The sequence below is a fragment of the Colobus angolensis genome, unplaced genomic scaffold, assembly GCF_000951035.1.
Source record: "Colobus angolensis palliatus isolate OR3802 unplaced genomic scaffold, Cang.pa_1.0 Scaffold15, whole genome shotgun sequence".
NCBI lineage: Eukaryota > Metazoa > Chordata > Mammalia > Primates > Cercopithecidae > Colobus > Colobus angolensis.
The window spans coordinates 12582895-12595612 of NW_012114599.1; the positions used below are offsets into that span (position 1 = coordinate 12582895).

General features: G+C 38.6%; 1 protein-coding gene across 1 annotated transcript in view; it reads left to right on the forward strand.

Annotated features, from left to right (window-relative positions):
* Positions 1-12718, forward strand: part of HEATR5B (HEAT repeat containing 5B) — a 105575-nt gene that overhangs the window by 81224 nt on the left and 11633 nt on the right. The window contains exons 28-33 of the mRNA XM_011935976.1: positions 956-1193; positions 2489-2743; positions 4038-4165; positions 6408-6552; positions 7513-7779; positions 9275-9502. Coding sequence (XP_011791366.1) covers positions 956-1193; positions 2489-2743; positions 4038-4165; positions 6408-6552; positions 7513-7779; positions 9275-9502 — 1261 coding nt within the window. The remainder of the gene's footprint in view (positions 1-955; positions 1194-2488; positions 2744-4037; positions 4166-6407; positions 6553-7512; positions 7780-9274; positions 9503-12718) is intronic.

Here is a 12718-nt window from a genome sequence, read left to right on the forward strand (position 1 = left end):
AAAAAAAAAAAAAAAAAAGTGTGTGTGGGGGGGTGCTTTGTCAAGTAGAATGAGGGAAGCCAGAAAAAACTCCGAGAAGCCTACTCAAGGAACATGCCATCAGAGGAAGTCAGAAGTCAGATCAGTTTTTTAAGAAAAATACCTCCAAAGCAAATGGAATTATTCTTTTGTGTTTATCAGGAAATCATGGAGTTGTATATACTTTTTTTTTTTCTTTTTTTGAGACAGGATCTCAAATCTGGTGCCCAGGCTGAAGTGCAGTGGCATGATCATAGCTCACTGGAACCTTGAACTCCTGGGCTCAAGCGATCCTTCTGCCTCAGCCTCCCAAGTAGCTGGGACTACAGGCATGTGCCACCATGCCTGGCTAGTATTTTTGTTATTTTTTGTAGAGATAGGGTCTTGCTGTATTGCCCAGGCTGGTCTTGACCTCCTGGCTTCAAGTGATTCTCAGCCTCTCTAAGTGCTGGGATTACAGGCTTGAGCCACCATACCCAATCAAAGTATATACTTTCTTTCTTTCTTTCTTTCTTTTTTTTCTTTTTTTTGAGACGGATCTCACTATGTCGCCAGGCTGGAGTGCAGTGGGGCAATCTCGGCTTACTGCAGCCTCCACCTCCTGAGTTGAAGCGATTCCCCTGCCTCAGCCTCCGGAGTAGCTGGGACTACAGGTGCCCACCACCACGCCCGACTAATTTTTGTATTTTTCATAGAGACAGGGTTTCACTATGTTGGCCAAAATGGTCTCGATCTCTTGACTTCGTGATCCACCCATCTCAGCCTCCCAAAATGCTAGGATTACAGGCGTGAGCCACCGCACCTGGCCAAAGTATATACTTTCTAGTATCTATACCCAGTTATCTTTGATGATTTAACTGTATTTTTATAATAACTTAAAATATCTTATTGTTTTATCTTATGCCTTGTTATTTTGTCCTCCTAAATATCATCTTAGGTATATGTGGTTGCTATGAATATTAAAAAGGAAGCAGAGTCAAAACCAAAAAGAGCAATTAAAAATACTGACGATGATGATGATGACTATGGTACCATCGATGAACTGCCACCAGATAGTTTAATAACACTGGTACAACCCGAGCTGCCAACACTCAGTCGCCTGTGGTTAGCAGCATTAAAAGATTATGCACTCTTGACTTTACCAGCTGAATTTTCTAGTCAGCTTCCTCCAGATGGTAAGTATTACATTCTGAGTTTACTTTTATGGAGTTCAAAGTAGTAGTAAAACAAAATAGAGACGGTATAGGCTAGCAACAACAGTTACTATAGTAACACTTTAAATTCTGTGACTTAAGTTTGATGTCTCAGAGTACGTACTCCATATTGAATTTGTAGATGGAAGATATAGCATAGAGCTTTTTTGTTGGCTGAAGCAAACATATTAGCAAGCACTGTTACAATAATAGCTGTGTGAGCTAGGGTATTCTAAATAGCTATGGATAACAAGTCATTATGCATAACCATAGATGTATATTGCTGTACTGTTCAATGTGTGTATTTTCATATTCTATTTCAGATTCCTAGTGTGCCAATAAATTATGTTCCTAAAGTGCTTTGCAAATTGTACTTTAGTTTTTTTATTGAAATCAGTATAGAAATCATCAACATTTTTTTCTGTTTAGAAAGTGTGTTATCAGTTCCTATTCGAAGAACCCCTTCTCCTTCCTGTATATTAATGATAAGAATAATGGAGTTTCCCCTACCCTCTTTTTTCCTTCCTTAATCCATCATAACAGCAAGGAGTGATGAGGAAGTCCTCAGTGTTAGTAGTGGAAACAACAGGAGGTGGAGAGGATTAGCAGAAGAAGAAAGAAACAGAAAGAAGAAATGGAGTTCCCTGGTTATGGTAGAAAGAGAAGACGATAGGGTGTTAGGAGCCACTGGTAGCAATGAAGAGGTAAATTCTGTGACAATAGGGTAAGGAAAGGTAAGAATACTTAGTGAAATCAGCAGTAGCAGAGGAAAGGCTGGAAAACTGGCATCACTGAGGAAGAGACAGGTATTCCAGTTCATCAGCTACAGAAAAGGGGTTACTTTTGGTGACTTTATAAAGAGGAGAATCCCTTTGGCTAGATTTCTCTTTTGTATGTAATAGGTATTTTTGTTAGTGGTTCATAAATGAGCAAACATTTATATTAGTAATGTTTTGGCTGGGCGCAGTGGCTCACACCTGTAATCCCAGCACTTTGGGAGTCTGAGGTGGGTGGATCAAGAGTTCGAGACCAGCCTGGCCAGCATGGTGAAACCCCATCTCTACTAAAAATACAAAAAATTAGCTGGGCATGGTGGCGCATGCCTGTAGTCCTAGCTACTCAGGAGACTGAGGCAGGAGAATTGCTTGAACCCAGCAGGAGGAGGTTGCAGTGAGCCAAGATCACACCACTGCACTCCAGCCTGGGCGGCAGTGCGAGACTTCTTCTCAAAAAAAAAAAAAAAGGTAATGTTTTTAATTGATTTGATTGTTTTACAGGTGGAGCATTTTATACCCCTGAAACTATTGATACAGCTAGACTTCACTATCGGAATTCCTGGGCCCCAATTCTCCATGCGGTGGCACTTTGGTTAAATAGCACAGGATTTACGTGCTCAGAGTCTACAGAAGCAGCAGCAATATCTGGTTTACAAAAACGTTCTACATCTATCAATTTAAACCAGGCATCAGGAGCAGTGGGTAGTGCTAAATCTTTGCCAGAAATTAACAAAGACAGAATGCATCTGATTTTAGGTAGGTCTGTTATATTAATATATTTCAAGATTTATCACTTCTGAAAATTAATATCTTTCATTTTAAAGCTATGGAAAGATTTTGTACAGTATAGCACCGTTCAGAGAATGAAAAGTGAAAGGATTTTTCACCTCACCTTAAAAAATTGTTAATTGAATTTTTAACCTAAAAATTAAATTATTAAAAACTACTGAAACTACTTAGCTGTCTTGTTCATTCACAGAGCAGTATCTAATAATTTTCAGTAAAAAAACTTAATATGTTTTTTATTCAACAACTCATTTTCGTTTTACTTGGCACTTAACCAGTTATCCTATTAAGAAAAAAACGTTTAAGCAGATTTCAGTGAATCCTAATGTAAAATTGCTTTATAGATGCTTTTGTTTGTTTGTTTGTTTGTTTTTGAGACAGAGTTTCACTCTTGTTGCCCAGGCTGGATTGCAATGGCGTGATCTCAGCTCACCGCAACCTCCACCTCCTGGGTTCAAGCGATTCTCCTGTCTCAGCCTCCCAAGTAGCTGGGATTATGGGCATGCATCACCACGCCTGGGTGATTTTGTATTTTTAGTAGAGATAGGGTTTCTCCATGTTGGTCAGGCTGGTCTCGAACTTCTGACCTCAGATGATCTGCCCACCTCCGCCTCCCAAAGTGCTGGGATTACAGATGTGAGCCACCGTGCCTGGCTATAGATGCTTTTTTAACATTTAAGAATTTATACATTGTAATGAAGCTTTTGGTGATCTTATGTTTTCTGGGGTTGAAAAGGAACACAATTAATAAGGTGTAATTATGGGATTCATCAGTAGGTCTCATAAGTGAAAATGTGAAAAACTTCCAAAACATTAACTTTGCCCTTATGTAAATTATAAGCAGTTGTTTCCTATGATACCCATTGTGCCTCTATAACTTGCCATTTAAAAACTTTGTATACATGAAAAATTATTTGGCTACCATTTAATGAAAAGCAATTTTATAACGTTTGTAAATTTATTTTCTTAATGTATTGTTTTAAAAGTCCTAGAAATAAAAACTTATTATCTTCATAATCAACCTGATGGCATGGGAATTCCTTCTTTCACACATAGCTAATTTGAATATTAACCTAATCGCAAAACTACAACCTTGTGTTGAGCTTGGCTGCTTAAGTTGGAAACCATTTTGAACTCTAAGGCATTATTACATAAATATACATTAAGGTAATCTGTAAAAACACAAATAGAGAAGAAGTATGGGATCAAACAACATAAAGTGTTTTATAAGTGAAAAAACATGTTTTTATTTTGTGCATTTCAGGTGTGAGTATACAGTTTCTTTGTTCCCCTAGACCTGAAGAGCCCATTGAACATGTTACAGCATGCCTACAGGCCTTACATACCTTGTTAGACTCTCCTTATGCTCGAGTCCATATCGCAGAAGATCAGGTACAGTGTATTGCTATGACAGATAATTGTGTGTTTTTTTCCGAGTATTGCTTTACAATGGAAAAAAAGATGGAATTTTTTTCTTTATTGGATCCTATTTTAACATGATATGAGCACACTGACTCCCTGTATTTATTCACCCAGTTACTTGTACTTTGTGCCTGGTCTGCCCCAAACATGGTTTGAGGTTATAGATAGTGAAAGTAGTTTCACTGTGCCTGAATTAGGAGATAAGTACAGTGTGATAAGTGCTATTTTAGGGCATGTAAGGCTGAGAATAGAGAAGAGGAGCCTGATGTTGTGATAGGAAAGCAAAGGATGGTTTCTCAGCGTGGGCAATGGTTGAATCAAATCTTCAAGAGGAATTCGTGAGGCAACACAAGCAGGATGGGTTTTCCTCTCAGAAGGAATAGCGAATACAAACACTAGGAGGCATGAGAGAACACGGCAAGTTCAAGGGCATTGCCATTTACTATGGCTGATATGAATGGAACATGAGGTTGTTAGATGAGGCTGGACAACAAGGTGAAGACCAAATCATGAAGGTTTCTTGATGACATGTAAAAGAGTTTGAACCCTATCCTGAAAGTGATAGGGAATCATTAAAAATGTTTAAGTAGAGGAATGATGTCACTAACTTTATATTTCAGAAGGATCATTCCGTCAACCCATAGAGGTAGGTTGCTTTGTAAGAGATGCGAAGGGTGACGGAGGCCAGTTCTGAGGCTTTTTTCATAATTCCTGAGAAATAACAAGTACATTAGTCTAGGAAGGCTGAATAAAGGAAGAAGAAAAGAGGACCAGGATTGGAAGCTTGAGGATAAATAGCATTTAAAAATTGAGAAGAAGGGAATAAATCAACAGTGGAAACTACTAGAGAGGTTGGAGGAGAACCAAAAGAGAACAGAGTTATCAAAGACAAGGGAGGAGTTTCAAGAAGAGTAGACAGTCTCAAAAGAAAGAATAGAGTAAATAAGCACAGAAATGAATCTAGAGGAGGCTACTGGTGACCTCCCGCAGAGGATTGTTTGAGGTGACTAGTAGCCAGATAGTAGGAAGATCAAGGAGTGAATAAGACAGTAAAGGAAGTGGAAGCATCTAGGCTGGGGAAGGAAGGAGCAAGATACATAGAGGAGGACATGGGGTAGATAAAAGGATCTGGAGGCTTTGAGAGTGCAGGGGGGACATTAGATTAGAAAAACTTGAGCATTGTCATTATACTGAGGAGAGTAGCCTAACTAGAGAGAGAAGCTGAAAACATTTGAGATATGATCAGAGCCCTTGAAGAATCCCTAGGAAGTCAAATAGGATAGGATAGGAAATAAGGAAAGATTAACCTCAGATTAAGCCCCAGATAAGAGGCTAAACACATGATCTTAAGGAAAGAGGTAAAGGTGGCTTTGGTTGCAGTTAAGCATTTTCCCCCTCTTTGAAATTTCAGTTAGGTTCATTGGATGGATTTGATGTGTAAGATTGTGAGTAGAAGCTTAAAGTGGGTGGTGAAAGTTTGTAGTAGTTACTGAAGTGAATAGAAGAGGAACTCACCAAATATTTCTACAATCTCTGGTAAGCAGAGGTTGTAGAAATTCTTGGATATTCAGCTCAGGTTAGAAATTATAAATTTTAGCCGCACTGGACTCTGCAATACTGTTTAGCTCAATTATTTCCTTCCAATATGAGAATGATCATCTTTGAATATAAAGCATATTTAAATATGTAGATAGTAAATCATTTGTTGCTTGAAAATATACATCGGGGTAAAATATGACCATTTCTCAAGATTTTTGCAATGTTCTTATTTGTTACCTAGTCCTATATTTTAATTTTAGCTACCCAGTTTCTTTTTTTACATATGTATTTTCTCAGATTTTTTTTTTTTTGAGACGGAGTCTGGCTCTGCCGCCCAGGCTGGAGTGCAGTGGCCGGATCTCAGCTCACTGCAAGCCCCGCCTCCCGGGTTCACGCCATTCTCCTGCCTCAGCCTCCCAAGTAGCTGGGACTACAGGCGCCCGCCTCGTCGCCTGGCTAGTTTTTTATAGTTTTTAGTAGAGACGGGGTTTCACCGTATTAGCCAGGATGGTCTCGATCTCCTGACCTCGTGATCCGCCCGTCTCGGCCTCCCAAAGTACTGGGATTACAGGCTTGAGCCACTGCGCCTGGCCTATTTTCTCAGATTTTAACAATATAAATTTATCCTTTGACATTGAAATTAATTAAATGTATTTGTATTCATTTGTATTAGCTAATAGGTGTTGAGTTGCTGAGTGTTTTGCACCGCCTCCTATTGACCTGGAATCCATCATCTGTCCAGCTGTTGGTTACTGGAGTTGTACAACAAATAGTAAGAGCTGCTCAGGATTATTTGCAAGAAAAAAGAAACACTCTAAGTAAGCAGTAGAAATTACACGAACTTGAAGTAAATCTTATTTTATACTGAAAAAAAAATTTTTAAATATTAATGCCAGGACATATTTCTGTAGTTTTTATTTTCTTTTTTAGAGACAAGGTCTCATTCTGTCACCCAAGCTGGAGCGCAATGATGTGATTATAGTTCAGTGTAGTCTCTAACTCCTGAGCTCAAGATCCTCCTGCCTTAGCCTTCTGAGTAGCTGGGACTATAGGCGCACTCCACCAAGCCCAGCTAATTTTTTTTTTTTTTGCGGGGGACAGTCTCACTCTCAAGAGCCCAGGCTAAAGTGCAATGGTGCAATCTCGGCTTACTGCAGCCTCAAACTCCCAAGATCTTCCCACCTCAGCCTCCAGAGTACCTGGGATTACAGACACACACCACAACGCCCAGCTAATTTTTGTATTTTTGGTGGAGACAGGTTTTTGCCATGTTACCCAGGCTGGTCTTGAACTCCTGGGCCAAGCGGTCCATCCATCTCGGCATCCCAAAGTGCTGAGATTACAGGTTTGAGCCACAGCACCTGGCCAGAAGTTATTAATTTAAAAAAAATAATAATCATACATTTAGAAGATTTGAAATTGATTTTATTTTCATTAGAAAGGACCAAATGAAATTGCTGAGAGTCAACTGTTTTTCACCTTTTGTCAGTTTAATCTGGTTCAACCTAACATATGTGTTATTTCTATTACAAAATATATACCCAATAAAAATATGTGATAAAGATTTTCCAAGTGAAAAATGAACTGTCTGTTACCTTTAAGGACAGATCAATGCACAGAATTCTAGGAAAGCAGAAAATGATACAGAAAAAGACATGTGACATCAGTTAGACATTTGCTTGTAAATTCTTTTGAAGGAATTTCCTAAATATACTTGTTGTGTTGTTTTACGTACTTTTTTTTGGTTGGAAATTTCACCAAATTATCTTTTACCTCAGATGAAGATGATATGGAAAAAGAGGCCTGTACTGTATTGGGAGAAGGAGGCGACAGCGGTGGTCTCATTCCTGGAAAATCTCTTGTGTTTGCAACTATGGAACTGCTGATGTTCATTTTAGTACGGCATATGCCACATCTCAGTACCAAGGTGTCAGACTCTCCAAGTCACATAGCGACTAAAACTCGACTATCAGAAGAAAGTGCTCGTTTGGTGGCAGCCACAGTTACCATACTCTCTGATTTACCATCCCTTTGTTCACCCGCTGGTACGGTATTGATCGGTATTTGGAAATGCATTATATTATAGTAGACAAAGATGAGCTTGCCCTTGATTTTAAGCACTGTAATAACTTAGTTTCCTCTTAAATCTCAAATGAGAAATAAGAAGCTGGTCTTGAGGCCGGGCGCGGTGGCTCAAGCCTGTAATCCCAGCACTTTGGGAGGTCGAGACGGGCGGATCACGAGGTCAGGAGATCAAAACCATCCTGGCTAACACGGTGAAACCCCGTCTCTACTAAAAATGCAAAAAAATTAGCAGGGTGTGGTGGCACATGCCTGTAATCCCAGCTACTCAGGAAGCCGAGGCAGGAGAATTGCTTGAACCCAGGAGGCAGAGGCTGCAGTGAGCCAAGTTCGTGCCATTGCACTCCAGCCTTAGCGACAGAGGGAGACTCTTGTCTCAAAATAAAAAAAGAAAGAAAAAGAAAAACTCAAGAAGGTCAGAGGAGAATGACAGCCAACTTTAAGGAACACGGAAAGAAATTATGGCTGAAAAAAAGTAACAGCTGGCTGCAGATATTGAAGAACTGTTGAATGTAAAAGTAGACTTTCCCTCTGTTTTATCCAGAACAAGCTTGTCCAACCCACCGCCTAGCATGGCTTTGAATTTCACCAACACAAATTCAAAAACTTTCTTAAAACATTATGAGATTTCTGCGTGGACTTTTTTTTTTTTTTTTAGCTCATCAGCTGTTGTTACTGTTAGTGTATTTTATGTGTGGCCCAAGACAATTCTTCCAGTGAGGTTCAGGGAAGCCAAAAGATTAGACATTCCTGATCTAAGAGAAGGTAAAAATGGTATCAGTAGATAAAGAGGTAAATTTCAGCTCAACACAAGGAAGACCTTTCTACCTTTTAGAGTTACCCTACATATTTGAAAATAATGACTTCTTCATCATTGGAGTTTTACAAGCAGAGGCTACAATGGCTGCAGGTCAGAGTGGTGAAGGGATTTTTTCCTTTTGTGGGAGGTTGAATTTTCATGACCTAGAATTTTTAGTTGCAAATTCTAGGATTATTTCATTTCTTCTTTCCTTGCCCCAATAGTCCTTTTACTTTCCTGGCTTGATTAGGTTGACTTTAGTACACTGAGGATTGATTATATGTCTTAAAATTGCTGTAAAATTCACCAAGTTACTCAGATGCTTCTCACAGTATCTAGTAGTGTTTTTTTCCTGTTTTTCTGTCTTCCTTTTTCATTTTCATTGCAAAGGGCATGAAATATTAAATAGGTGAAGTATTAGAAGTAATAAAAACAAGGCTAGCTGAAAAAAGAAGGAAAATACCAATTCTGTCTTTGAAATGCTATGACACTTTCTTATTTTCTTTTTCAAGCATTGAATTATAGTATTAGTAATACAGTAAATTTTGTATAAAGGCAAGGAAAAACCACCATCACATGCAAAAAATATAAGCAATGGAAACAACTATACTATGAGAACTGAAATAGTTATGAGGTAATCTAATTTGTTTTTCTTTCAGGATGTATGACAATCCTGCCCACAATTCTGTTCTTAATTGCAAGAATATTGAAAGACACAGCAATAAAGTCTGCAGATAATCAGGTTCCTCCACCAGTCAGTGCAGCTCTTCAAGGGATTAAAAGTATTGTGACACTTTCAATGGCCAAAACTGAGGCTGGCGTTCAAAAACAATGGACAGCTCTGATTCGTAGCACGCTTGCATGCATCCTGGAATATTCTCAACCAGGTAACCTATCAGTTTTAAACATTTTAATCAGTTAGGATATCTGTTCCCTAGGTAATGAATTAGTTGAATAAGCTTATCAGAAAACTGCTGTATAACAATCAACTCAGAGAGATACGTTAGTCATATCTTTCTTTTTTTTTTTATTTTTTTTTATTTTTTTTTATTTTGTTAGTCATATCTTTCAAATGTGACCTTTAATACTCTTTTCTGGATTGTTGACTCCAAATGCCCTTGTGTTAGTACTTATAAACATGTTGGGGCCAGGCATGGTGGCTCACGCCTGTAATCCAGCACCTTGGGAGGCCGAGGCAGGCAGATACCTGAAGTCAGGAGTTTGAAACCAGCCTGACTAACATGGTGAAACCCCGTCTCTACTAAAAATGCAAAATTAGCCAGGTGTGGTGGCATGCACCTGTAATCCCAGCTACTTGGGAGGCTGAGGCAGGAGAATCGCTTGAACCCGGGAGGTGGAGTTTGCAGTGAGCTGAGATCACGCCAGTGCACTCCAGCCTGGGCAACAACAGGGAAACTCCATCTCAAAAAATCAGGGCTGGGCCTGGTGGCTCACGCCTGTAATCGCAGCACTTTGAGAGGCTAAGGCAGGCAAATCACGAGGTCAGGAGTTCAAGACCAGCTTGGCCAACATGGTGAAATCCCGTCTCTACTAAAAATACAAAAAATTAGCTGGGCGTGGTGGCAGGCACCTGTAATCCCTGCTACTCAGGAGGCTGAAGCAGAAGAATAGCTTGAACCTGGTAGGTGGAGGTTGTAATGAGCCAAGATCGTGCCACTACACCCCAGCCTGGCAACAGAGCAAGACTCCCTCTCAAAAAAAAAAAAAAAAAATTGCAGAATTTAGCTGAGCATGGTGATGTGTGCCTATGTTCCAGCTACTCAGAAGGCTGATGTGGGAGGATCACTTGAGCCCAGGAGGCAGAGGCTGCAGTGAGGCCAGATCACACCACTGCACTCCAGCCTGGGCAACAAAGCAAGACCCTGTCTCCAAAAAAAAAGAAGCATACTCTTTAGCCTTACTGACCAAAAAATTATGTTCAAGGTTATTTATCATCTATTATGTCTTACAACAATGAAGATGTGTGATAACTATATCTGGCAATGGGAAGAATTATGAAGTACATGTTCATATATTCATTTGGATAATATATCCATTATATCTAGTAAGTATCATGTTTATAACCAACTATATAAATTGACCCAGACCCAAAGAAATTAAGCCAAAACCTAGTAATTTAATTTAATTTTAAACTATTACTGGGTGGTAGAGTTACAAGTTTTACTTTCTCTCCTATACTCTTCTTATATTTTAAACAATGAATTCGTTTAAGTGAATATGTGACTTCTAAAAAATTATAAGGGATAACTTTAGTTTTATTAATGTTATTAAAATTATTTTAGCTTTATCAAGAGCTGGTATTTTGTTTCTTAAGGTAGATTTTAACAAACTGAAGAAACATTAAAAGCCATATTTATATGTGTATATGTGTGTATAGATAGGAATAACAAGGGCTGGGCATGGTAGCTCACACCTGTAATCCCAAAGGAGGGCAAAGTGGGCAGATCATGAGGTCAGGAGTTCAAGACCAGCCTGGCCGATATGGTGAAACCTCATCTCTACTAAAAATAACAAAATTTAGCAGGGTGTGGTGGCATGTGCCTGTAATCCCAGCTACTCAGGAGACTGAGGCAGGAGAGTCACTAGAATCCAGGAGGCGGAGGTTGCAGTGAGCCAAGATTACACCACTGCATCCCAGCCTGGGCGACAGAGCAAGACTCCATCTCAGAAAAACAAACAAAAAAAAGAACAAAGAATAACATGAAGAAGAAATACTTAAGAATTTGTTTAAAAATAATTGATTTAATTTTTGTTGAGGGGGTCCAGAGTCAGTATTTTTGAAATTGTTCATTAAGGGAAAGTTTTGATATGTTATCAAGCTAGTTCATTCATATGAGGTGAATTTAAAGGTCTGATAATAGAATTAACTTGCCTGAGATATTCTCTCTGGAACTAAATTCCGAGGAGACACAGTCAGTTATGGACTACAGGAAACACAGTCAGTTATGAAGTAGGGATCAAAGCCACAGGCATATTTATATTTGTATATCAAGGCAAGCAGATCCCTTGGTTAACAAGCAAAGTTTTATAATAGATTATTTCCATTATGGAAATCCTATTTCCTGTTATAAAATCTGTCATCTTTCACTTTAAAAAGTGTATTATGCATGTGAACATGGCACAAACAGGTACAGAAATCTTGGATCTAATGAATCACTCTTGATTGCTGCAACATTGTTTTTTGTTTTCAGACCCTTTGACTCTGAAATAAATTTCAAACTTTAAAAAAAGTTACAAGAATAAAATAAGGAACTCCAGCATACCCTTCTCCTAGATTCACCAGTTGTCAACATTTTGCCACACATGGTTTATTACTTTCTCTGTAATCCACATATCATTATTGTTAATATTATTATTAATTTTGCTAAACCATCTGAGGATATTAAGTCACCGTGACTCTATTCCTAAATACTTCATGGATATCCTAAGAATAAGGACATTCCCTTCCATAACCACAGAAGAATTATCAAATTTGGCACTACTTGTCCTGATAATGACCGTCATAGAGCCCTTTTTTTTTTTTTTTAGTTACTATATTGCCTTAGTCTCCCCTAATCTGGGGCAGTTCCTCAGCCTTTGTCTTTCATAGCATTAATGTTGTTGAAGAATACAGGCCATCTATTATGTAGAATGTTTCTCAATTTAGAATTGTCTAATTTTTTTTTTCCTCTCAGGTTAGATTCAATGTATGCATTTTGGCAGGAATACTGCATAAGTAATGTTGTCTTGGTACATCATATAACTAAGACATATTGCTTTGTCATGTTGCTTTGTCCCATTATTGGGAATCTTAACTTTAATAACTTTTTTAAGAAATTGTCTGCCGTGTTTCTCCACTATGAAGTTGCCATTTTTCCATTTTATAATTAATAGATAATCTGTGGGGAAATACTCTGAGACTTTCTTACTTGTCTGTTCCCATCAAACTTTCTTTTTTTTTTTTTTTAAACAGAGTCTCACTCTGTTGCCCAGGCTGGAGTGCAATGGTGCTTTGTCCCATTATTGGGAATCTTAACTTTAATAACTTTTTTAAGAAATTGTCCGCCGTGTTTCTCCACTATGAAGTTGCCATTTTTCCATTT